General features: G+C 29.2%; 4 protein-coding genes across 6 annotated transcripts; 1 reads left to right on the top strand and 3 right to left on the bottom strand.

The window, feature by feature from the left end:
- Positions 1–1,322: 1,322 nt before the first annotated feature.
- Positions 1,323–5,375, top strand: LOC127741143 (aspartic proteinase 36-like). The gene is made up of 10 exons (XM_052252844.1): positions 1,323–1,963; positions 2,180–2,309; positions 2,416–2,666; positions 2,806–3,033; positions 3,513–3,675; positions 3,796–3,869; positions 3,987–4,083; positions 4,378–4,444; positions 4,583–4,654; positions 4,961–5,375. Exons 1-10 carry the CDS (start codon positions 1,728–1,730, stop codon positions 5,122–5,124), a joined length of 1,482 nt encoding a protein of 493 aa, XP_052108804.1. The 5' UTR covers positions 1,323–1,727; the 3' UTR covers positions 5,125–5,375.
- A 177-nt stretch (positions 5,376–5,552) lies between these two features.
- On the bottom strand, positions 5,553–8,166 carry LOC127741144 (uncharacterized). The gene is made up of 8 exons (XM_052252845.1): positions 7,828–8,166; positions 7,656–7,696; positions 7,492–7,555; positions 6,798–6,986; positions 6,601–6,672; positions 6,136–6,311; positions 5,890–6,008; positions 5,553–5,771 (listed from the first exon to the last, which is right to left on the bottom strand). Exons 1-7 carry the CDS (start codon positions 7,987–7,989, stop codon positions 5,891–5,893), a joined length of 822 nt encoding a protein of 273 aa, XP_052108805.1. The 5' UTR covers positions 7,990–8,166; the 3' UTR covers positions 5,553–5,771; position 5,890.
- Positions 8,167–9,381: 1,215 nt separating this feature from the next.
- Positions 9,382–10,711, bottom strand: LOC127741177 (phosphatidylinositol N-acetylglucosaminyltransferase subunit P-like). Its single transcript, XM_052253138.1, has 4 exons — positions 10,433–10,711; positions 10,280–10,352; positions 9,906–10,024; positions 9,382–9,745 (listed from the first exon to the last, which is right to left on the bottom strand). The coding sequence occupies exons 1-4, from the start codon at positions 10,599–10,601 to the stop codon at positions 9,621–9,623; spliced, it is 486 nt and encodes a 161-aa protein (XP_052109098.1). The 5' UTR covers positions 10,602–10,711; the 3' UTR covers positions 9,382–9,620.
- A 2,715-nt stretch (positions 10,712–13,426) lies between these two features.
- On the bottom strand, positions 13,427–17,034 carry LOC107461905 (uncharacterized). 3 transcript variants are annotated; one of them, XM_052253105.1, is made up of 9 exons: positions 16,484–17,034; positions 15,941–16,131; positions 15,733–15,847; positions 15,539–15,651; positions 15,018–15,264; positions 14,258–14,410; positions 13,943–14,022; positions 13,791–13,840; positions 13,427–13,687 (listed from the first exon to the last, which is right to left on the bottom strand). In XM_052253105.1, exons 1-9 carry the CDS (start codon positions 16,868–16,870, stop codon positions 13,563–13,565), a joined length of 1,461 nt encoding a protein of 486 aa, XP_052109065.1. In that variant the 5' UTR covers positions 16,871–17,034; the 3' UTR covers positions 13,427–13,562. The 3 variants fall into 3 exon arrangements, with proteins under 3 accessions (XP_052109065.1, XP_015935952.1, XP_052109067.1); XM_016080466.3 differs by having other exon boundaries at positions 15,733–15,866; positions 15,945–16,131; positions 16,484–17,032; XM_052253107.1 differs by lacking the exon at positions 14,258–14,410 and having other exon boundaries at positions 15,733–15,866; positions 15,945–16,131.
- Positions 17,035–25,564: the final 8,530 nt, after the last annotated feature.

Here is a 25,564-nt window from a genome sequence, read left to right as displayed (position 1 = left end):
TTTCATCTTTCTTTATTGATTGATATTAATAAATAAAAATAAAGAGGAGAGAGAAAAACGCGTGGGAAGAACGCACATGATTACGTAACATGTAGTTCGCCAAATGCGAACGAACCCAATGATAAAAGGATTTGGATCATAAAATTTTAATTTTATTTTAGAAAATAAAGTGTGATTTTTTATTTTTAAATAATTTTTTTATATTTATTTTTAGTTTTATCTATGAAATAAATAGTGAAAATCATATTTTATTCTCTAAAGTAAAATTTAAACTTTAGAAAATTTAAATCCATGTTAAAAATAGTGTAAAAATTCAGGTGTAGTCAATTTCATGTGAAGTTGCTATCTAAAAATTGTTAGATAATTTAATTAATTTGATTAAATTTTTATCTAACAATTTTCAAATACCAACTTCATACAAAATCAACTGAGTTTTCACCTAAAAATAATCAAATAAAAAAAAAGAGTGCAAATTAACAATTACGTTAACAATTACTAACAATTTTAGTTATTTGTACTCGATATTGTTATTTTTGGACATAAATAAAAGAAAAAATTATAATCAAAGTAAACGTAACATTCTAGTTGTGCCATATTATTATGGCTAATTCAAATAATTTATTTCATTCACGTTTAAATCTTATTATTATCAATAAGTTAATCCGATTCAATTGAAAAATTATAAAAATAAATAGAATCTATTGTATTTTTTTATTTTTAAAATTCAACTTTAAAACTACTTTTTACATATTAAATAAGATTTATATATTTAAGTAATTAATTATTTTTATAGATACAATAATACAAATTAAAAAATATTTATAAGTATTAAAAATTAGTCATTAAATTCCGTATTTAATAGTTTTTATATATGTTTTAAGTTTTAACAAAATAATTTATTATTAAAATAATAAAAAAATATTTTTATACAAATAAGTAATAATTGGTTTTTTGTATTTATATAGTATAATTATACATATTTTAATTTAATGTGTGTTATAATTTTTATTAAAAAGTAAATTTAAATTAGATTTAATTATTTTATCAAATTTTTAATTAATTTTTTAATTAAATTTTTACACTATTTTTAGTTTTATAATTAGATATTTTTAGTGTAGAAAACTAAAAATATTAGAGTTAATTGAATATTTTTTAAAAAATTGAAACTATTCATAATTAAAAATCTAACTAGATCTTTGATCACATGTATTTTAAAAAAATATTTAGTTAATTTTAACGTTTTTAATGAAAGAATTTATTTAATATAAATTAAGTAATAATTGAGAAACGAAAGTACAAAAGTGATGAAAGAGAAGAGAGGGAAGCAGAGGAAGGTAAGTGTTAACGTAATCCGTTGTTGACAATTGAAAACTCAAAACTCATTTCTCTGTTTCTTCTTCTTCCTCCTCCATCTCCTCTCTTCTTCTGTCCTTTTCTGCTGTTTCTTGTCTCTTTGGAACTTTCCTCTCTCTCTCTCTGGAATTATTATGATATGATATGATATGATGATGATAAAAGACGACACCACCAACAAGAAGATCCTAATCCATAGCGTTTACCCTTTTCTGCTCTTCTCTCCCTCCCATTAGTCTCTACATTCAAATTCTTATATATACATAGCTGTGAATGTATGTATAGCTATACATATAGATAGATACGTACACGTATACACATACGTATATAGCTATATATAGTAACTAACAAAAGCAAGCTAAGGACCGACAGGAATGGCGGCTGGTTTTGTGGCGTGGGTGGTGGTGTTCTTGTTAGGGGCGGCGACGGCGGCGGTTGGTGGATCTCCGGCGACGCTGAGCTTGGAGAGGGCGTTTCCGACGAATCATGGAGTGGAGCTGAGTCAGCTGAGAGCACGTGACATGCTGAGGCACAGAAGAATGCTTCAGTCCACTAATAATGGGGTCATTGATTTCCAAGTTCAAGGCACCTTCGATCCCTTCCAAGTCGGGTACTTTTTTCTCTTTTTATTTCTTTTTGCAATTCAGTTTGAATTTTGAAACGCTTTGTGGGATTTGGAGAATGGAATTTGTTCCCTGTTCTTTCCCCTTTTTGATAAATTAATACCCTTCTTTATGGTTCCTGCAATTCTCATTCTGTAGTTCAAACAAAGAATCAAACTTTACGTGTTTTTTCTAATTTTGAAATTAATGGCATTGAATTTCAGGTTGTACTATACAAAAGTGCAGTTGGGTTCTCCTCCAGTTGATTTCTATGTGCAGATTGACACTGGCAGTGATGTTCTCTGGGTTAGCTGCACCTCTTGCAATGGTTGTCCCCAAACAAGTGGCCTTCAGGTAATTAATTCATTGTTCTCTATTTTTGAATTCAATATCATGTTAAAATGTTTGCATAGTGCTGGAATTGTTAAAATTGTGGTGTGATTGCTGGGTTTTGATGCAGATTCCACTCAATTTCTTCGATGCATCGCGTTCATCGACGTCTTCGATGATCTCTTGCTCGGATCAGAGGTGCAACACTGGAGTTCAATCATCAGATGCAACCTGTTCCAGTCAGGGTAACCAGTGCTCCTATAGTTTCCAGTATGGAGATGGTAGTGGTACATCGGGCTACTATGTTTCGGATTTGATGCATTTCAACACTATTTTTGAGGGATCTGTATCTTCAAATTCCACGGCATCTGTTGTTTTTGGGTGAGATATCATAACCCTGGGATGATTGAATACTTGAAATATTAATTGAATAACAGTATGACATCCCTATTTAGTGTTATCTATGCTTTATTGGTTTAATCCTTGAAACCACTTTGCTTGTGTTGTCTCTATGGTGCAGATGTAGCACAGAGCAGAGCGGGGACTTGACAAAGTCTGATAGAGCTGTCGCTGGCATATTTGGATTCGGACAACAAGGTTTGTCTGTTATCTCCCAACTTTCCTCGCAAGGAGTAGCTCCAAATGTGTTCTCTCACTGTCTGAAAGGAGATAGCAGTGGTGGCGGCATATTGGTTCTTGGTGAGATTGTGGAGCCAAACATTGTTTATACTTCACTTGTAGCATCACAGTAAGTTCTTTTATACAGAAAAACAAATGCTACATTTTTATTTATAAGAGGTTGTGAAGTAAAAAACACATTTTCTGGTGTGAAATTCTTTATTAAATTTAGTGAGTCAATGAAGCTTTGTTTCTTAGGGGGATAATAAGATAATTTAATAAAACTTGTACTGAAGAGATAACAAGTATTTATTTTGATATTTTGGTTTTGGCTTCTGATTGTTCATCTAAGCAAAGATATATACTTTCAAGCATGGAATGGATGCCAAAAGTTGGAGATGAATTGTCCCATCAATTTAGTGTTCTACCATGAACTACACAATATGATATGCACCCATTATTGCGTCTTCAAAATTCTATACAAAAGTTTGAATGAAATTGAATAATTTAAACATGTTATTGATGAAAGGTATTTGTAATAAAGTGGCATGATAAAATGTCCCTTGGGAAAAGCATTTGGACTAATTGCTTCCTTTGTAAACATTTCAGGCCACATTACAATTTGAATCTGCAGAGTATCTCTGTCAACGGCCAGAAGTTACAAATTGATTCATCAGTTTTTGCAACATCAAGCAACAAAGGTACCATTGTTGATTCTGGAACAACTTTGGCATATCTTGCTGAGGAAGCTTATGATCCCTTTGTCAATGCGGTGAGTTTTGTTAAGGAGATTACAGAGCTTTTAATTGATCAATAGAAGATATTGTCATTTATTTGCTTGCTTAGAGGTTTATAAACATTGATTGCAAAAATGCTATTTTTGTTAATGTAGATTACGTCTTCAATTCCACAATCCGTAAGCAGTGTTAATTCCAAGGGAAACCAGTGTTACTTAGTCACTGGCAGGTTAGGATTTTAAAGATATTCTTTCTCTTCTTATATGTCTGTTGCATATTCAATACTCGAAAACAAATAAGCTCCGCGCTCTTTCTCTCTAACTCTTTCTGTTTATATTATGTTTAGTGTGTCTGATATTTTTCCTCAAGTGAGTCTGAACTTTGCGGGAGGTGCATCCATGGATTTAAAACCACAAGACTATCTTATACAGCAGAGTTCTAGTGTGAGTATTCAACCTTAAATTTCTAAGTTTTTGATTTCCTGAGGTCTCAATTGACTTTCAAATACATCCATTTCAAGCAGGAATCAGTTACATGACTGGTCTATTAATTTGTTTCTTTTCTTTCCTTTGCTTCCCTTCTGCATTTTGAGAAAACTTGGCATTCTACTTCTCATCACATGTCATTTTACAACTAAAATATGCATATAGAGAATATTTTAGGACATTGACTCATAGTCCTTCTTTTTCTCTATTATCTACTCATAGTTATCTCACTCACACCTTTGAATATTATAGGGTGGTGCAGCAGTATGGTGTATTGGCTTTCAGAAAATCTCTGGTCAAGATGTTACAATTCTAGGAGGTATGTATTATATTTGTGTTTTCTTTGGTATAAGGTTAGGGTTTCAGTTACAGTATCTTTTGGAGTTCAGCAATATCAACCTGTCGAAATGTCAAATTTAAAAAATATTGCTTAACATTGGGTTCCCTTTCTTTGCAGACCTTGTATTGAAAGACAAAATCGTTGTTTATGATCTTGCTGGTCAACGCCTTGGATGGGCTCCCTATAACTGTAATTTATTTTATTTCATGTTTTATTTTTATTATTTTTTCTTGAAGCTCCTAAGTTGTTCGTTTTCCATTCCAACCAAGAAATTTTATTGTTCTTAAAGCCAACAATGTCTTGTAGCCATAGCTCAAGGCCTAAGCATAATGTATCTGTTAGCGGTTATAGTTAAAATGAAACCCTTATTGCTAACTACCTGAAACTTTTCTTTTAATTAATTTCTGGAAAGAATGAGAATTATAGGATGCCATGATAAAGTTAGCTTGTTTCTTATTGTAATGCATATTCAATCTTAATTTTTTTTTTACATAGGTGGTTCGTCAGTTAATGTGTCTGCAAATACTGGCACTGGAAGAAGTGAATATGTGAATGCTGGAGAACTAAGTGGCAGCACTTCTTCACATGAAGGACTTAACAAGCTGATAAACATAGGGTTCTTAGCTTTAACACTGATTTGCTACATAGTGATCTTATAGCGTATATAAATATTGTGGGAGCATAGAATTAAGATGTATTTTTTCCTATGTAAATTCTCTTGCCGGTACATATTTATTTGTGGCAATCGGCAAAAACCACACCCACATTTATTATTTTGAATGTTGCTTTTTGTGCTTCATTTATGCATTGTTATAGGTTGGTTTGTCCAAATTAGCTATAGGTGATTCTGTCGGATACTATCAGACATGTAGAATCAGTTCATTAAAATTTTTTGTATTATTTTTTGCAACATTGTAAATTTATTGACAGAATTACTTTACTTATTCAATCGCAGATACAGTTATACAATATGATTGTGTCTTCTTTGAATTAAAGTTGTATAATTTGATAAAAGCTGCTCTTAATAAGAGTACAAAGCCAAAGATTTATGCCTCACAATAGATATATATGACCTGATCAAAACTGGTTCAATACAAAGGAAAACTGTATTATTATTGAATATGCTGATACATTTGAGACTCTAAGATGTAGCAAAAGAGAAAACAAAATTGAAAAAGTTATTTCTCATGCAGCTTCTTCCTTGGGTTACAGTGTTCTTGTTTACCCCCATAAAACAGTGATGGCTGCATAAATGTCTGAAAAGCTAGTCTATGTAAATTGCCATGCTAATCATATCATAAGGACACTGCAAATACATAATATAAGATTAATCTCAGACCAATGAAAAAAAAAAAAAAACTATGACATTATTGCAGCAGTGCCTAAGCAATGAAACAGCAAGAGGATAGCCTTTATATTAATACCTCACTTCTCTTCAAGAAGTGATGATGTGCAAGAAACAAGATAAGACAACTCATCCTTTGTGGCTGATCCAAATCCTTGCCACCTTACTCTACCAAAATTATCAAGTAGAAAGATATACCTGTAATTTTTATTTTATTTTTTGGGTGGCAAAAATTGAAATGTCAATAACATTAATATTCATAAGTGGTGATTTCATTGGCTAATCATGAATTGAACATGCGGAAAAGAAGTTTCAGTCTCTGTACCCTGTGAGAAGATTCAGTATATGCAGTTCTTTTCTGAAATAATAGTGATCACCAAATTTAAAGACCATGTGCTTCTGAAGTGCATCATTGCTTTCCTGATTTGGTTTTTTCATTGTCCAGAGAAGGAAACGCTTTATAGGACTCCGGCATAATAGCCACGAATCTATAAATGATACCTGATAGAAAATTGTCAATTCCTCAATTGTAAATTGTATTTGATCATTCAAAAATCCCATACTAAGAGCAACCATTAAGATTTCCAACAAAGGGAGTAATGAGATGATGTTATATTCCAACTAAGCCCAATCTAACACTGGCTTAGGACTCCCCTTCCTCCCCCCAAACCCCACCCCACTTCCACCCCCACAAAAAGGTTCATTTGGAGGAGGATATTAAACTGTGTCCTTCTAAATACCTAATATGTTAGGATCAATGGCAAACAACCTGAATCAAACTGTTAATTACCTGATATAAATGAACATCTTCTGATTTACTAAATGCTTCTGCAAAGGGCGCACTCCATGAATTGATCATTTCCTGAAAAGAATAAAGGAATTTAATTGCAGCAATATCAGGCCAAAACCAAACCCAGGAAAAAAAAAAAAAAGGAAACGCCCCCCCATAATAGAAGTCATATCATTGCTATTACCATGATTCATTACCTGGGAGCTTGCTCGGAATGAAAGACAAACCAAAGATGCCTTGGGGACAGATGATTTGTGAGCAGCATCTGCATTGTCTGAAATACGGATTGGAAGCTTCATTGTTTTCCCATCTGAGAAGCTGACTTCCAAATCAGGAAACTTCAAAGCTACCATTGCTGGTATCAACACTTTATTAGCGACAGCAATCTGTACAAACCCCAAACCATGGATGAATCTGTCCTATTCTTATCTAATAGACACTAAACATGCTTCATCTCTAACCTATCTCAAACTTTGGCTAGAACTTCAAAGTTCAAGGGACCAACATGGAAAAAACTCAGCAACATGCACTTTCGAGGATTTACGTTAGCTGACAATGTCAACTTAGGAATTTAGCTTTGGCACAATAGTAAGGAGGGTAACACCAACTACATATACCCTCACTGGACTCTGCCAAGTGCGAGCCCCATGTGCCCTTTCTAAGCAACCTTAGTTGGATTTCAGAACACAAGAATTTGCAAACCCAAACTAAGCAATGAAAATTCTAACTTTACCTATGGGGGGGGATAGGAGTTTGTACTTCAGATGCGTGGAACCTCACTACATGCTATCAAAACAAAGGAGTGCGCAAATCAAAGAGTTCTTTGTAAATTATTACATTGCAACAAGCTTATCATCATACATCATATATATATAAATATCATTGCAATACCTTACCACCATGTTGCTTGAACTCATTCATATCAGCTACATATCCCCTACTCATTTCATCTAAACTGCACAAGAAAAAACCCATCAGCATCATCACTAACAATTCATCACACTAAAATCCGCTCCGTGAAATGTCACCCACAAAAAATAAAAAATTGAACTCACATTCGAGCACGTTCCTTTTCAAGCGCTGCCTTACTTCTCATCTGCCAAAAAGGGGAAAATTTTACACACAAATACATAAAGCAATTCAATCCAGGGAGGAAAAAACGATTTTTGCCACATTTTTAGGGTGCTGCAATGAGGATAGAAAGGAAAAAATAGAATGAAGGATGACCTGGTGGATATCAAGGAATCGTTTAGGGGTGAGGCGAGGGAGAAGAATTGGGTAATGGAGATTCTTCTCTGAAATGGAATCCACGACGGAATCTCTGAGATTGAGAGTGAGAGTGCGACTGAGAGTTGAACATCTTGGTAGCAATCGCTTCAAACCTATCATCTTTCCAACTTGTTTGATTTCGATATCAAATTACAATATTTCTCTCTCTGTTTCTTGTGCCTCTCTTTGTAACTTTGTTCTTGAGGAGCTTTGTTTCTTTTTCGTAGACTCAAAAGTTTTCACTCGCTAAATTCCCTCTCTAACACAGATTCCAAATTACAATATATGTTCAATTACAAATTCACAGTTAGATTAGATTTCATGCTAATCAATCATTTAGCATTTTTTTTGGCTGATAAATTATTGGGAAAATTGTCGAATTTTTAAGACTATTTTATCAATTTATTTAAAAAAAATAATAATTCACTGGTACAGAAATAATCATTTGATTCATTTCACTATAACACACCTTTTTGTGTTTTTACTAAAAAATGAGTTTAATTTCAATGAAAGTGTATAATTAAATTTTTGGTTTTTTTATTATAAATTAAAAAATTTATTATTTCCCAAATAAAATTAAATTAACTTTAATTTTCGGAATGTATTTTATTTAAGAATGAGTTCGGTGAAAATCATGTTTAACAATGATTCTTTTCTATTATAAATTAAAAAAATAATTATGTAAAAAAAACAATTTATTCTTATGTATTCTTTGTGTACTTTTATGCACTATAGAGACCGATAATAATAGTTGTTATTCCCTTGTGAAATTTAAGAATTTGAGTAAGAAAAATTTAAAGTAAAGTTCACTGTGTAGTGGAGTAAACTTGTTTAAAATTATAAAAAAAACATATCCTTCTATTTAAAGTTAAAATATTTTTTTTGAAAATAATATTTTTTAATTTATTCAAAAAAAATTCTTAAATTATTATATTCATGTAACTATTTAAAAATTAATCAATCTATTTTTTCTTTTTCTTTTTTTATTTGATATTAATAATATCTAATTAAATAACAGCGTAAAATAATTTTATTTAAATTATTAAATCTGTGAAGTTCTGTATAGTGACAAATGCAACATGTCATTTTTGTAAGTTGGAGAATTAATCAGAATGCCAAAAAATTACAGTACCTTGATTCGCTTCACATTGAACCGTACATAATAATTTGGTCATCTTACGTAATTTGAAAATTATCAATTAGTTATCCCAAAACTTTGTTACTATTTTCTAGTTCGTGTTGTTCTAAGCCTATAAGGATAGGTCTTAGATTGTAATGCTGCTTTTTATAAACTGAGATCATTACATTGTCGATACTTCTTCATAGGTTGTGTCACTTGGGTGCTTGCCATTTTTCATTTTGTAGTTAGGAACTTCACTGCTTTTATATAAAGTTTAACAATGATTGAATTTTCTCATGGTTTGCTGAATTACTCATCAGGTGATGGGAGTGCATGAATTTTATGAGAATGAAATAAGTTCTGTAGTTCATGGAAATTCAATTTAATCTGTATATATACTATTAACACCCAACAAAAAATTTGGTCATCTTACAATTCGCTCACAGATGACGGTTAGCGAGGCTTACATCAAAACTTTAGAAAATGCAAGCATAAGACAAAAAAAAAAGAAGAATAAACTCTATATTAAACTTGATTCCAGTCATTGTTTTGCAAGATCAGCTCAATCATCTTCAAAACTAACAGCTATAACATCGAATTGCCAGCACTGGATTGTTGACAGGTTTTGTTGTTAGGTTGTGGCATTGAACATGATATCATTGATTTTGTCCAAACCGATATCTGATATAGGTTCAATGGGTTTCTCATCTCCTTCCATAGAAGAATCAGGACTCAAAGGATCCCTACTGCATTCATCTGAACAAATTTATTATTTAAAGCTTTAGCTGAAAATAAAAATGTATTGCAGGAAAACTGTTAAAAATGTTCCTTCACTTTTGAAGAAGCTTAGGAGGTAACCTATAAATATCACATGCCTATGGAAAATCAACCATAAATAAGTCAGCATCAAACTCACCATAAACTGTGTATATAGATGCAGGGGAAGGTGTTGAAATGAAGTTAAGACCAATGTAGAATACCAGCATCAGTGCAATGGTCACCATCATGTAAGTTGGTACTGCCAGAGCCCAATACCTAAATAGCATAAGTTGATGAGCAATTTCATCATCATGTCATACAAGATAAATTTAGAATGTGAATACAAATATTTGAGCTGATTTCTCTACCCAAATATCTAAGAAAGCAAGAGCCAATGCCATTTTTGCTTTGGTAAATGTTGTGTGTACTCATTTTATCTTAGCGAATACAAATACACATTTCAATATAAATATGCAAGAATTCAAATTAAGACTTGAGAATTCTTGTAATGAAAATGACTAGTTGTCTAACCTGCTAGGATAGTAATAAATGCCAACAGAATGTAGCCATGATTCAGGAACATAAGCCCACACAAGGAAGATAACTATTCACAAAACAACCATAAATAACAAAAAGAGAGTTGAATAATCAAAATTGGCAAAAAGGGAAGAAGGTTGGAGGAACCTGCGGCGGCAACGGTGGTGATGGAACCGACGAAGCCATAGACTTCAGAAGGCTTAGGGCCATGCTCGCCGGCGCAGGCTTTGTCATCAAAGAAGGAAACGGTTGCTCTGCGCTGCTTCGAGAAGCTCAGCGTCCTCCTTGGGCTGTTCACCGAGTATGGATTTTCCATCTCTCCGATCTTCCTCTCCTTCTATGAATCTTCTGTTTTCTTTTTCGGCCTTGCTTCTTCTCTATATCTGATTCTAACAACTCACACGATTTTAGGGTTATTTTTTGTTTGGTATATGACGATCAGATGGGTTTGGGTTTGGGCGGGTTGGGTTATGGGTTCGGATAGGTTTTGGGCTTAACACTAGAAATGTCCAAAAATATTCACATAACCTGCTATAGTGCTACTTATGGGCTTTAGATTTTTGGATTGGATCCATCTTGTTATTACTGAGCCCAAAAATAATTCACCCTTCTTTCTTTCGTTTTTTTTTTTGGTGACTGCTTCTTTCTTTCGTTTTGTTATTTTTAATTATAGATTGAATTTATTTTCATGCAGTAGGATTTTATATAGATATTTATTATCATATTAATAAAACTAATTAATTTTTAAATTTATTATTTAAAATTTCATTTAAAAATATAAATTTAACTAAATAACTATACAAAATTTTTTAAGAATAAAGCTTTATATCCAAGCAAAATCCTTATCCAAGTTGTTGTAACAACTTTTTAAATCACGGCGCTTTTTCTTCTTCTTCCAAATTCACGCAAATTCTTTTTCTTCCAAATTTGCACACAAGCTTTTCTTCTTTCCTTCTTCTTCTCTTTCTCTTTCTTCTCCTCCTCTTAGAGATTATCAATTCAATTCAGAACACATGCGTCTATTCAATTCAATTCATAATGAACTCAACATGTTATTAAGGTGAAACAATTGTATAGTACTAAATGAACATAATATTATCCATTAGTACTAAATGAACGGAATATTTTCCATTATATAAAATCAAATTTAGAATAGTTTTCTGCATAATGAACCGAACACGTTAATAAGGTGAAATTAATACTAAATGAACGGAACATTAATCGTTATATAAAATCAAATTCAAAATACTTGCGTCTACAATTTAGAAATTATCAATTCAATTCAATTCAGAACATGTGCGCCATTCAATTCAATTCATAATGAACCGAACATGTTATTAAGGTAAAACAATTGTATAGTACTAAATGAATGAAATATTATTCATTATATCAAATCAAATTCAAAACAGCTTTCTGCATAATGAACCAAACACGTTATTAAGGTGAAACGATTGTATAGTACTAAATGAAAAGAACATTATCCATTATATAAAATCAAATTTAAAACAGTTTTTTGCATAATAAACCGAACACGTTATTAAGGTGAAACAATTATATAATACTAAATGAACGAAACATTATCCATTATATAAAATCAAATTTAAAACACCTATACCTACAATTTAGAGATTATCAATTCAATTCAATTCAGAACATATGCGTCCATTCAATTTAGCACTTGCATTCCATTCAATTGGATTGAAAAAATAATCTATTAGCAAAATGTTGTGTTGTTGGTGATGATGATAACAAAAGAGGAGAAGAAGAAGAGAAGAAAGAGGAGGAGGAGGAGCAGAAGAAAAATCTACGAGCGCGAAGGAGGAGGAGAAGGAGGTATGCGTAAATTTGAAAGAAAAAGAATATGACTTATGCGTGTATTTGAAGAAGCGCGGGGGAGAAGAAAAAAAAGTGCATATAATGATACTCTTTCAACGAGAGTGGTTTTTATTGGTGTTAAGTTTAATGAAAAAATACTTCAATGTATAACATCCTAATTTTTTAATTCGTTAATATATTATTTTTTTTAACTCCAAATGGAGAACACAAAACTATAAAAAAAAGGAAATGTTTAACTAATATTTATAAATTTTATCCTTATTTCAGGTTATAATTTTATTTTTGTCTTTTTTTCAAATCTTAAATCTTAAACTCAAATTATTGTCTCATGAAATTTGGCCACCGGAAAAAGTAATTTGTCTGGCATTAATTTTAGAAAAGAAGTTTATGAATATTTTTGAATTACAACGTATGTCCCTTCCCTCTACTCTAAATGGTGTTTAGAATCCCCATCCATTGTTACTTTTAAGATTAATTGTGATGCTAGTTATTTTGGCTCGGGTGATCGTATTGGTTTTGCTTGTGTTATTAAAGATTATAATGGGAGTTGACAAAGAAGGTGTTTGAGAATGATTGAGAGTAATAGTATTTTTCAAGGAGAATTGTTTGCTATTTGGAGAGGATATCTCTTAGCTTGGGATGCGGGTCAACGAGATGTTATCTGTGAGACGGATTGCGTGGAAGCATTTAATCTTGTTACTCAAGATGATTTTGGGTTTATTGATTCATTGGTGCTCAAAATAAGAGATATCGTGCATTGGAATTAACGTGTTGACTTTCGTTTGATTATGAGAGATGCAAATACGGTGACAGATACTATAACAAAGATGGCGATGAAATTACAACTTTCGCATGTAGAGTTTTTTTCACCTTGAGAGGAGTTTAAGAATAATCTTAAACGGACTCTCCCTCTATTTAAGCAGTTCCTTATTTTGTTTGTTTTATTTTTCTTTGTTTAGTTTACTTTAGTCACAAAAAAAAAACTCAAATTATTGTTATCCCTGCCGTTATTACACATCACTCTTGAACTATATTGTCTTTTTCTCTTTATTTGAGATAATATATTATTAGATGTAAGAGTTTTAATTTGATTGATGAATTTATCACAAAATATGGTGTAAGAAAAAGAAAATTGATGGTGATTTAAACTTAAATGATAATCTTTTTACGAATCTCTCTGGTATATGGTTCTTGCCAATTTATAATTATTAATATTTCATAAGAATAATAATATTATTAAAGCAAACGTAAAGCTAAAGTAATAATGGATTAACCAAAACTAACCAAAGCTGTAGACAAAAAGTGTTATCGAAAATATGGATAATCAGTAGAGTATAACTAACTCTTTTATTTGAGTTTCACAAATAAAGACCTCATATAGTCATATTCATATATATGACTTTAATAGTTTGCTTTGAAATTTTCATGTCTTTGAATGCACTTATTTAAGATCAGCATAGTATTGAGTGATCCACCCTTTCATAATCTTAATCTCTGTCTTCCGTTGTTCCACCAACCAGTTTGGATCAGTTTTCTTTGCACCCAACATATCCAAGCAATGAGATCCTAAAAATTGGTAATATTTGAAATTGACAAATAAATAAAAGGATGGGACATAGAACGAAAAGACCATGAAAAACTATTTTATTGATATAATGTAGGAACATACCATTAGCTGTGTGGACAGCAATAAGACTATCTGATATGTTGTTAAGAACCCTGAAATTATTAATAATACATAACATGTTCACACAAATGTTTACTATTAATATTTTAGAATAATCAATAATATTTTGTAATTTATATGGCTTAGATGCTTACCCGCCACTACTATAAGGGTCTCTTAACCCATTTGAGAAAATGATGTTGCTGCCAAAATTTTTAAGAACTAACTTGATATCCTGTCATTAATTAGCCACAAAAAAAAATCTTATTATTAGGTCCCTATTATACACTATATATGTTAAAAACATTATTAATATAAAAGATTTTAAGACCACTTTAGTGATTTTACTATACATCATCTTAGTAACATCTATTATATCTTTAACGTTCATACAAATATTAAATTTGAAATATATGATAGTAAATAACATATAAATAAATATGGATGTGACAAATTAAAGATGTACTTACATGGCCTCCATAATAAGTAGTGACCCAATGGGGTCGAGGGGCAACACCAAATTTTTTCTTGCAATCCCTCGCAAAGCTCTCATAATTAAAAGGGGAAGGTTCTAATAAGGAATTGTTTCCTATGCTGATGGGTATCACCATTTCACTACATGTCTGAGTTTACAACAAAATATTAATTAAATATCATTTTTTAAGATCAATAATAGGGTCGGGAGTTTGTGCTTGTTAAAATGACATTTATTAGAAAAATAAATACCATATTATCGCAGTATACATATTATTGCAATAATTCATCATGTCTGTTATGAGTGATGAGTCTTAATTACATGCCATTACAAAATTAGTTTAAAGGTATAGGGATAAAACTCACGGAAATTGAGTTTAACTCATGACTTGATTCGTTAACAATTGAGTTTATTTCTTAAATTTAAGTTTGATATACTCAATAAATTATAACTCATATATTTTAAAAAATTGCGATTTTATATATTATTTATCTATCCAGCTTATAAGCTAATAAGTTGAGTTTATCCAAACATAAGTTCGACTCATTTAATTTATGAACTTAATTTTAGAGTTAAATTTGACTTACCAACTCATTATGAGTTCAACTTATCAAAATATTAACGAGTTGAATTCAAATTGATTAATGAGTTGGCTTGACTAACTTCGAACGTTATAATTTAAGAGGTACAAGCAAAACAAAATAGTCGAACATCTTTAATTTAACTTTGTTTAAATTGCAATTAATTATTATTACCTGCCACCTCCAACCATCACTGGTCTCAGATCCATGAAATGGGCCATAAACTTTGCATGTGTTGTTTTTGGTCAAAGCCACAACACCTGCATATATCTTGCTGAGAATATCTGAACTTTTAGAAGAAGCTCCATCAATACCGCCACAAATCACATTAACTGGATAATCCGGTGGACGATCGTATTGTGCCGCAGATATATACATTAGTTCCAAATAGTATACTAAGCCACCAATTTGCTTTAATGGTCTGCAATTAGAAACAGTAACCATATATTAATTATTGATTTTATAAAATATTTTTTTACGGTCAATATTCAAATACATAATAATAATATTTTGTTTAAATTTATATTGTTAGTTTGTTTAACCCTAATAAGCAGGTTAAATGCTCAAAATCATATCACATTTAGCATTTAACAAATTAAATTGATGATAAAGATTAAAACTATTTTTTTATAATTTATTAAAGAAACTAAAAATCCATTAAGATAATGCATACAAAATAAAAATAGAGTTCATACTCGCAAGTGTTGAATTTCTGACTAAGAATGGAAAGACCATTTGATTGAGAAGCTGCTCTTTTAATTTCAGCCCAAGACTTTCTTATAGTTTCATAGCATGTCTTACTAGCTTCCTGCATCCATGTCAATCATTATTTTTATGACTCTTTCAAAAATACAAAAAAAAAACGATAATATATATATATATAGATTACTTGAAAATTCCTTGACACAATTGAGTGGTAGGCATCTTGTGGTGTAATATGATCAAAGTAGAGAATTGGAGCCGATGAAGCCAAGGCACCAATGGCTAAGTGTGGATATTTGAGCCTAAACCATGTGGCAAGCACTACGTAGTAACAAATTAAATTCTATCAAAATATTATATAATTAAAGAACCAGTGAATAATTGAGAAATTAAACTCACTTCCACCGTATGATCCTCCAATTACGATGACGGGTGAATTTTTGGCGTGTAGTGTCTTTTTTACATGTATGATGACTTGTGCATAATCTGCTAGTGCTTGAGCTGAATTGAAATATCCAATAGTACTTGCATTTTTCATTGCTTCTTTTCTAGAACCAAATGGCATAGATTTTCCATAATATCGATGCTGGTGATGGAACAGAAATTTAAAGAATGAATTAAATTAAAGAAAATGCAGTTTTGTAAAAAAGTAATTTATTATTCGTTAAATTAATCTAAAAATAATTTTTTATAATATTTAGTAAATAATTATTAACATTTAAAAAAATATAATAAATATAAATAATAAATTTTTTAATTTTAATAATCGCAAACTAATTTTAAAAATATTTTATTTGCACCCTTAATTTTTAAAAACTACAAGAATAAATATATACATTTTTTTTTAACTCTAAACATACACATAATTAATCTCTCCAGAACAAAAAAAACTTTACTAAACCAAGCAAATTGAATTTGTAAATTAAAGTAAAGTATACCTCTATGTATAATATTAAAGCACTAAAGGAAGCAGCATTATCTGTTAAAAATCCAATGACTCGGGGAGAACTATCAATTGGTTCTTCAGCACCTAACAAGGCAAATATTGGAGCATTAGAATTAGCCCCACCCCAATACCTGAAATTGATGAGATATCTTTGCTGAAATATTTGGTAGCTTTGAGGATTATAGTTGAAATGATCTAAAGTTTGATTGTAATAAAATGTTTTCACATCTGAATAATCATCAGCAGTGGTCTTTTCCCATTCAGCAATGGGACTCAATCTTGGAATCGTTAACGAGTAAGTTGAGCATACGAGAAAAATCATAAAGAAAAGAAGCATGTTGAAAGCTAATATTATTAATGGGTGCTGCTTTTGCTTCATAGTTGCAAATTACAACAACAACAAAAAGGGTCGCATATATGGTTTGGTTTTGAGGTTTTTTTTTTTCTCCCTTCAAATATATAGAATTTTGAGTCCTTTTAATGCATGCACATGATGATCTTGTCAAGCGTGCTTTGCGAGTGTTCTTCATTTCCTTTTCTTCATAAATTTCATACACAACTTTACAAAATACATCTATATTTATATTTAGAAAAACAGCTATAAAACGCACCTATATATGTAGGGGCATACTAGGGTGTAAAAATAAAATTGTTTTTACATGTATAAAAAGATAGGTGTCAAAGTATAAATAATTCAATGGGAAAGAATTAATTACAGTACACTATTGTTAATTTGTTGGCCCACAGAAAGAGAGAGAGTGTGTGACTCTATGTCATAGAGACCACTTATTATTTGATTTATTGTTATTTGTTAATAAATATGTGTATCACTAATTAAATTAGGATTAAGTTCATTAGATGAAAAAATAAAAAAAATAAAATAAATATAATATTTTTTAATATTAACCAAAATATTTTTTATAAAATTTAAAGTCATTATTATTAAAAACGAAAGAATGTATAATTTAGGTAATAGGTAATTACTATTCATTTATTGTGGTTAACAAATTTAATTTGTTTCTATAATTATATATATGTTCTAAATATATTACTAATTATTTTTATACTTTTAATATTTTACATGTTTTAATTTATAAATTGAATTGATAAATTACTATTATTAAAGGTATTCCATTGTTTTTTGAAGAAAATTTTTTAATTTTGAACAAAAGACTAAATTAGAACGACATAAAATGCTTTAAACAAAAATAAAATATTTCAAACATTAAGGACAAAATTAGAACTTAGTTTAAATATTATGGACCAAACAATACTTTTTTAATTGTAAATTGTTATTTATTTTCAAATATTTAATATTAGAATAAAATATACTTTTATTCTTAATGTCTATAATTTTTTTAAATTATCTCTAATTTTTTATTTTATTTAATTTTATTCTTAACGTTTTTGATTCGTTCAATTTTATTCCCTACGTTTTCGATTTGTGTCAACACTATCCTTAAAAGTTTTTAATTTTGTCTTTAATAAAAATTTTAGAACAAAATTAAATACAACTAAATATAAGAGTATTTTTTAAAAAAATCACAAATATTAGGATAAAAACTATATTTTATCCTTAATAACATTATTAAAAAATAAATTAAATTTTTTGTTAAAGTCAAATTTCATATAAAGGATCCTAACTTATTATAATAAATTAAAAAATATATTAAATTATTCTTAATTTACTTAATTAAATAAGTAAAACTACGATAGAAAGTAAAAACTGATATTTAGAAAAAGAAAGAGACATTTTTAATAATAGTAATTTATCAAAAAGAAAAGAGAATTATTTAATTTAGAGTGACAGTCGAAAAGAGGATTCCTCACTTCTTTCTCTCATTTAAAACCGTGTATGAGGCTTTCATCTTGCAGGCTTCCTAAGTGGTAAAAGAAAGAAAAACTCGGATCAATCTATATTGACTGACCGCCTATTTATTATGTTGTTGTTAACAAATACCATTATTTTTTGTTTTGGATCTTTCAAATCATTCCTGTAGGAGGTCTGGATCCATTTTTTTAATGAGCCTTCGATATTTTTTTTTTATTCTGGTCCGCAATAATTATTTATTTCGATTTTTATATATCTTTATATCTATAATAAGTATTGGTATTTATTCAAATTTTATTTTTTTATTTTTGGTTGACAAAATTAAAGCCATTCTATCGTAAATTAAAAGTTTAAAACATGTAAAATAATAAAATAATTAATAATGTATTTAGAATATATAATTATAAAAACAAATTAAATTTGTTTACCACAGTAAACGAATATATAATAATTACTTATAACTATACATTCTCCTTTTTTAATAGTAATAACTTAAAAGAGTAAAAATAAATTAGTCTTTCATATCTTTCTTCTTTTTTTTTGTTTTTTTCTTTTTAAGTTAATCTCTACAATAATATTTATTTTTTTAATTTGTTTCATCTAGTAGACTTAATTCTAATTTAGTTAGTGATGCACATATTATTAACAATAAATCAAATAATAAATAGTCTTTATGATGCAGAGTCACAGACTCTCTTTCTTAACTTATTGTAAGTCTAAGAAATCAATAATTATTTCCATAAAAAAAAGAAATCAATATATAATTGTGTGCTATAATTAATTTTTTTTATCCAAGAGCTAACGGCGTGAATTACTGATGCTTTAACATTTATCCTTCTACACATATAAAAACAATTTCATTTCTACTCCATAGTATGCCCCATATATGTAATGCATTATGCTATCTTGTAATAAATCGTGAGCTTCATTCCCTGTATATCTTCCAAGATAGAACTATGGTTTTTAATATGGATTTGGATATATAGAGTACTTATTTATTCTCAATTAAATTTCTTCTGGTCGTGGTCACGATACCTTTTAAAGGTGTTGTTATCTTGTTTAATTAGATTCTGATTCCTACATTATTTTGTCTTAGTCAAATTATGATCACAACAACAATGATCGTCCTCGATGTCCATCGTCATCATTGTTATCATTTAGAGGCATAGAAGTGGGCTATTCATGAAGTAACTGGCATGCACGCCACACACGTGACTTCTTGAAGACTTCATATAGGGCTATACTACCTTTTCTAAATAAATTATAACCAGGGGGAGACTTGTTAAATTAATGATAATATAAATATATATAAATTTATATTAAATTAGACGTATTTTTTTAAATATTTTATAATACAAAAATTATTTATATTAAAATTGTATATATAAAGCTACATTTTTATTTGTTGTTTTTATTTTTGTATTTATTTTAATTGACGGATATAATTTTTTTATATGGTATTTGTCTTTTTTTTTGTTTTAGTGGTTGTTTGACTTATTTCTTTTTTCATATGTTCTTATAAAGACATGTTTTTTTTTGAATTATTAACTTGTATATATTTTTTATTATCTTTTTTTATTCTATTTTTGTAAATATGTTTTTCATGTGAAGATGTATTTTAGATTCGTTTACTTTTCTTTTTCTTTAATCTCTTGATTGATATGTCATTTAGATATGATGATATTAGTTTACTTTTCTTTTTCTTTAATCTCTTGATTGATATGTCATTTAGATATGATGATATTAGTGTTGGTAAAATTAGTTCCTATAATCAATGAATTGAAGAATATAAATGATGGTTTGCATAAATAAAATTTTTGTAGTATTATATGTTTTATTTGTTGTAATAGGAGTTGAGTTTTACTATTTTTTGTTGAGACAAATATCTTGGTAGCAGTGTAATTGTCAAGAGTCTTTTTTAAGATTAAAATAATCTACTTTGACTTTTAATATAAATGTGAGGCTATATAAATTCTTCAATTGAGATAGTGTTTTAGTGTCATTGTTGACTTGGAGTGTAATTATATTTAAGGCAGTTATACTCAATATTTTTTATTATTTTAACAAATAGTATAAAAATGGTTGTAGCACCTTGATTTGTAATCTTTAATTTAATTTTAAATATGTAATAATTATTGAGTTAGTAATTTATAATTTGATAGAATTTTTTGTATGATAAGTATAATTTGATAAAATTTGTATGAAGAAGGGTAGAGGTAGCAGTGACTCGGAGAAATAGGAAGTTTCTTTCGAACAGAAGAAGATTCTTTCAAATGGAAAGTGTAGGTGCAAAAGTTTTCAAAAACGAAACAAAGAAAGAGAGGAAAAGTATTTATAGACACGACAGGGACATAATGGTAAAGTCAAAGCGGTCATTAAAAGAGGTGCGTCGTTACCAATGTAACTGCTTCCCGCGTGTAAATACGCAAACTCCTAACGGACGCGACGTTTGATTAGACACGACTGTTGAGAAATTTTGAATCTCATCGGTTTCTCATCATGTCGGTTACAAGCCTGAGTTAAAATACTCGAGTCCAACTCTTAAAGGAAATAGATTATACTCGAATAGGGGCACTGTTCATACCCTACCCCAACACTAAGACCCAGGTCCGAATTAACTAAAGGCCCAATCCAATAATTGGCCCCCATTCGACACCGACCTTCTCTCAATAAGTCGGATCTAACCACGACTTGCTATAAGGAAGTCGGAAGTAAAGATTAGCTGGCAGATAACACCCATTTAAATAAGTAATTGCCCCTAAAATCTCTCAACTCACTTCCAGGAGTCATATCTCAACTTCTCTAAGATAAAGAGACGGTTATCTTCCTTAAAAGGTGGAACTACTTCAACGGTGGTTATTGGTTCACCACTATAAATACACTGACACCCCTTAGGTATCAAAGAAAGTTCCAATACTCTCTAAAAACTTGCTTAGACACTTGCTGACTTAGGCATCGGAGTATCTTTGCAGGTAACACCCTCTATTCACTCATACACACACAAGTCGGACGGAGGCGCCCAGACGTGAATCCAGTCAGAGGGTCCCCTCCTTCAAGCGATTGAGCCAATCTAACAAGTCCAACCCACCTATCTCTGGTTACCCATTGTAACAATAATTATATGTAAAGTATTACAAAAACTAAAAAAAAACTATAAATAGTAAAAGTAATAAGATTATTTTTGTCATAAATTTGTTTTAAAAATATAATAAATATTTTTATTTTATACCTAATTATCTAATAGAATTTTTTTTAAAATAGATAAACTCCTCTTTATTTGTTGGTGTAAATATTTTTTATAGGCGAATTACGAACTATAACATTATGTAATAATGATAATAGTCGTATGATATATAAGTAGGTTAAATGGGATAAAATTTAAATATTTTATAACTTAAAATTAATTATAATAATATTATATTATGACACTTAAAGCTTTACATCCATATAATTTTTTCATCCAAACTATCCAAGTAACTTCAATCAGACGTGCCTCCCCAATTTCCTTACGGATTTGTTATACACGCGTCTCATATGACGTAAACCTTGTTCTCTTCTCGCATTTTCGTTCTTCTTCTTCTTCAACCTAATAAAATTCGTCGTTCTCCTCTATTCGCATTTTTCTTCTTAGCTCGCATTCTTTATTATTGATCTGCATTGAATTCAACGTAATAAGTTCCGTCGTTCTTCTTCTTCTTTGTTTTCTTCTTTGATCTACACTTCTGAATGAAAACAATGAATGATTCAACTTCAAATCAATTGAATGAGGTGATCAACTTTCAATCAACAAGAATAGTATTTTTCCTCCTCTTCATCCTCCTCCTTCTTCTTTCAAATTCGCGCACGTAGGTTCTTCTTCTTCTGCTTCTTCTTCTTCGCGCACGCATATTCTTCTTCTCCTCCTCCTCCTTCTTCTTTCGTTATAATCATCACCAACAACACCAACATTTTGCTCAATTAAGTAGAGTTGTTCATTTTGATTCACTTGATTGTTAATGTATTCAGTTGAGTCCTTGTGCATCCAGAAATATTTTTCTTACTGATTGAATGTTTATCACATTTTATTCAGCACATGATTGTTGTTTGGTTTAGTGGTGTTGGTCATTTCAGTTCACTTGATTATTATGTATTCAGTTGACTTTTTTTGCATGAAAAAATGCTATTCTTGATGATTGAATGTTTATAATGTTTTATTCAGCACATGAATGTTGCTCAATTAAGTGGAGTTGCTCATTTTGATTTACTTGATTGTTAGTGTGCTCAATTGAGTCCTTGTGCATGTAGAAATATTTTTCTTTTATGATTAAATGTTTATGACATTTTATTTAGTACATGAATGATGTTCGGTTCAGTGGAGTTGGCCATTTCAGTTTATTTCTGTTCTGCACAATTTAAAACTCTTCCTCCTCACCTTCTACTGCTTCTTCACTAGGGAGAGAAAGAGGAAAAGACAAAAAAATACAGCAGCAATAACAACAAAAGAATGAACATAAGGAGAAAACACGTGAAGAAGAAGGAACGCAGAAAAAAAGGAGGAGAATGAGGAGGAGGAGGAAGGCAAATCTCTGTTGCTGTTTTTGTTTGTTTATGGTTGTTCCTTGCCAAATCTTCTCGTGATTCTTCTCCAGTCGTGGTTTTCGCAGAGAACGTGACTGAAGTTTGAGTGATTTTGAGAGAGATTTAAAGAAAAGGAACAGTTTCGTGTTGAGTAAGAAGTAACGTTTTTTCATAATGAGTGCGAAGTAATGAAGGATTTTCGAGCGCATGTTTTCACTTGTTATTAATGCGCGTGACTCTATTTGGACTTGGGCCAACTTGATTATATGGTTACATGGATGTGTAGCATGCCCATACACATATCATTTTTCAGTTATTGCATATAAGTAACTATAAAGTTAACACAGATGTTTTAAAATTTTATCATAATTGAATTTAAAAAAATATCAAATTTTTAAATTAATTTATTCAATTGATAAATTTACTCATAACATCCATAAATTTATACACATAACATCAATTATTTAATGTTAATAACATCCATAATTTTTACTCATAATATTCATAATTTCATACCTATGATGTCTATAATTAATAAATTTTTATAATTAATATTATCAAATTTTAAACTATATGTCTTATTGTATTTTTCAAATTATCTCATATGTGCACTAATAGATCATAATATTTATATTTATATTTTATTTTTTATTTTTAATAGTCTATATGTAAAATATAAATTATATAGTAGAAGTTGTTAAAAATTTTTAATTTAATTTTCATATTTTTTGTAGAGAATTATTGCATTTTAATGGATAATAATATGATTGAGAAATGTTAGGAATTTGATTTGAGAGAAATTGAAATTGATTTTATAAAGAACATTAATGACTTCAAACATACAGCAAAATAATAAATGATAAAAAGGATAAGTAATAAAAAGATATATATTACTTATTTATCAAAAAAATAAAAAATTTTATGTGACATTTTTATATTATAATTATTCTTTAGTTACCTAACATCACTCCAAATAATATATGCCTTAGTGGTGAAATAGATGGAAAGAGATAGTAGACAATTTTTATTTTAAATATGGTCCATGTGTGTATGATAATAGAGGATGATTCAGTTGTACCATATTCATAAATGTAGTATATAGAAAGGTGGATCTTACTATAAAGATTTTATAATTATTTATATGTGAAGATGTTTTATTATTATTATTTGGTGAATTGTAAAATTTAACTTTTTTATATGTTATAAAAAATATTATATTTTTTTTAGATGTGACTAAACAAATAAATTATACTTTTAACATAAATATCTTTAATAAAAAATGTTTACATCTTCATTTGAATGTGTCATATAAAAATTAGTGTTTTTAATTTTTTTTGAGAAAATAATGGAGCGCAAAAATTATATCCATCAATTTACATGATATATTAATTTTTAAAAAATTAAAAATCAAACTTTTTGATTTATCTTAAAAAATAAATTAAATTAGATTCTCTTTTTTTTATTTTCATAAATTAAACAAAATTTAAAATATTTTTAAATTAAAATCAAACTTTTTAATTTTTGTTTTTGAAATTTTTTAAAAAATTTAAAATATTTTTAAATTAAAATTGAATCTCCAATTTTATTTTCTCCAAACCGTCTTTATATTTTGATAAAAAATAATATTTGTTCACTACAATCAGCCATTATAAATATATATGTTGTTTATTAGGTTTAATTGTTCTGTTGGTCCCTATAGTTTTGCGAAATTTTTAACTAAGTCTTTATACTTTTTTTTCTTTTTAATTGGGTCCCTGCACCAATTTTTTTTCAATTGAGTCCCTACACTTTTTTTTTCCTTTTATTTAAGTCCCTACACCAATTTTTTTTAGTAGGGTCCTTATACAATTAAGCCAATTACTACCAAAAGAGACCTAATTGAAAAAAAAAAATTAGTATAGGAACCCAATTAAAAGAAAAAAAATATAGGAACCTAATTGAAAATTTCACAAAACTATAGGGATCAACAGAGTAATTAAACCTTTACCTTATTTTTAATGTATATTTTGTATTTTAATATATATTTTATATTAGTGACTAATTTTAATAATTTATTTTAATGTACAATTAATATAATTATATTAAAAATATGAATAATATTATATATCCAAATCTTTTTGTAAATCAAGTTTAACTAAGTTAAATAATAAGATTTAGAGTAATACTATCTATTGTCAAAAACATTTGAATATGTAGTATTATTCTAAAAATGTTATTGATGTAATTCCATATTTAATTTTGGATAAATTATTAAATTGATTCTTACGTTTAGGCGTAATCTCATTTTGATCTTTAAATTTTAAAGTATTATATTTGAATAAAAAAATTATTTAATTTCAATGTCCGTGAAGTTAAAGTTAAATAATCAATAAAATATCTTATATAAGAATAGTACAAGTACAAAATCGATGATGTGGCACTCTGCTAATTAAACAAATTTTTTATGCTGGTTTAACCGTCACAATTTGTATTTCTATGCAAGGGACTTGTATGTTGTATGCATGATACATCGTAACCAATAATCAATTTCGGTATTGTTTCATGCAGAGCAGAGCAGAGAAGAGACGATCCTAACTAACGTGAACTGCAGCTTAAAAAATTTTCATTCTCTAATTTCAATTACCCTCCAACCAAATCAAAATTAATTAATTAACACTCACTAATCAGATCTAATTGCATAGCTTC

The sequence above is a fragment of the Arachis duranensis genome, chromosome 8 (genome assembly GCF_000817695.3).
Source record: "Arachis duranensis cultivar V14167 chromosome 8, aradu.V14167.gnm2.J7QH, whole genome shotgun sequence".
In the NCBI taxonomy this organism is placed as follows: Eukaryota; Viridiplantae; Streptophyta; class Magnoliopsida; order Fabales; family Fabaceae; genus Arachis; species Arachis duranensis.
This window is presented reverse-complemented; position numbering and strand designations above follow the sequence as displayed.

What these genes read in the sequence shown, in the direction of transcription:
- LOC127741143 (XM_052252844.1), top strand. Translation starts at nt 1,728, where the DNA reads ATGGCGGCTGGTTTTGTGGCGTGGGTGGTGGTGTTCTTGTTAGGGGCG. An exon ending in ACGGCATCTGTTGTTTTTGG is followed by an intron (nt 2,667 to 2,805) that starts GTGAGATATCAT and finishes TCTATGGTGCAG; the next exon opens with ATGTAGCACAGAGCAGAGCG. An exon ending in TGTTACTTAGTCACTGGCAG is followed by an intron (nt 3,870 to 3,986) that starts GTTAGGATTTTA and finishes TATTATGTTTAG; the next exon opens with TGTGTCTGATATTTTTCCTC.
- LOC127741144 (XM_052252845.1), bottom strand. Translation starts at nt 7,989, where the DNA reads ATGATAGGTTTGAAGCGATTGCTACCAAGATGTTCAACTCTCAGTCGC. An exon ending in AAGATGTTCATTTATATCAG is followed by an intron (nt 6,312 to 6,600) that starts GTAATTAACAGT and finishes ATTTTCTATCAG; the next exon opens with GTATCATTTATAGATTCGTG. An exon ending in ATACTGAATCTTCTCACAGG is followed by an intron (nt 6,009 to 6,135) that starts GTACAGAGACTG and finishes TAAAAATTACAG; the next exon opens with GTATATCTTTCTACTTGATA.
- LOC127741177 (XM_052253138.1), bottom strand. Translation starts at nt 10,601, where the DNA reads ATGGAAAATCCATACTCGGTGAACAGCCCAAGGAGGACGCTGAGCTTC. An exon ending in ATTTATTACTATCCTAGCAG is followed by an intron (nt 10,025 to 10,279) that starts GTTAGACAACTA and finishes TATGCTATTTAG; the next exon opens with GTATTGGGCTCTGGCAGTAC. An exon ending in ATCTATATACACAGTTTATG is followed by an intron (nt 9,746 to 9,905) that starts GTGAGTTTGATG and finishes AAATTTGTTCAG; the next exon opens with ATGAATGCAGTAGGGATCCT.
- LOC107461905 (XM_016080466.3), bottom strand. Translation starts at nt 16,870, where the DNA reads ATGAAGCAAAAGCAGCACCCATTAATAATATTAGCTTTCAACATGCTT. An exon ending in TGGAGGATCATACGGTGGAA is followed by an intron (nt 15,867 to 15,944) that starts GTGAGTTTAATT and finishes GTTACTACGTAG; the next exon opens with TGCTTGCCACATGGTTTAGG. An exon ending in TGCTGTCCACACAGCTAATG is followed by an intron (nt 13,688 to 13,790) that starts GTATGTTCCTAC and finishes ACCAATTTTTAG; the next exon opens with GATCTCATTGCTTGGATATG.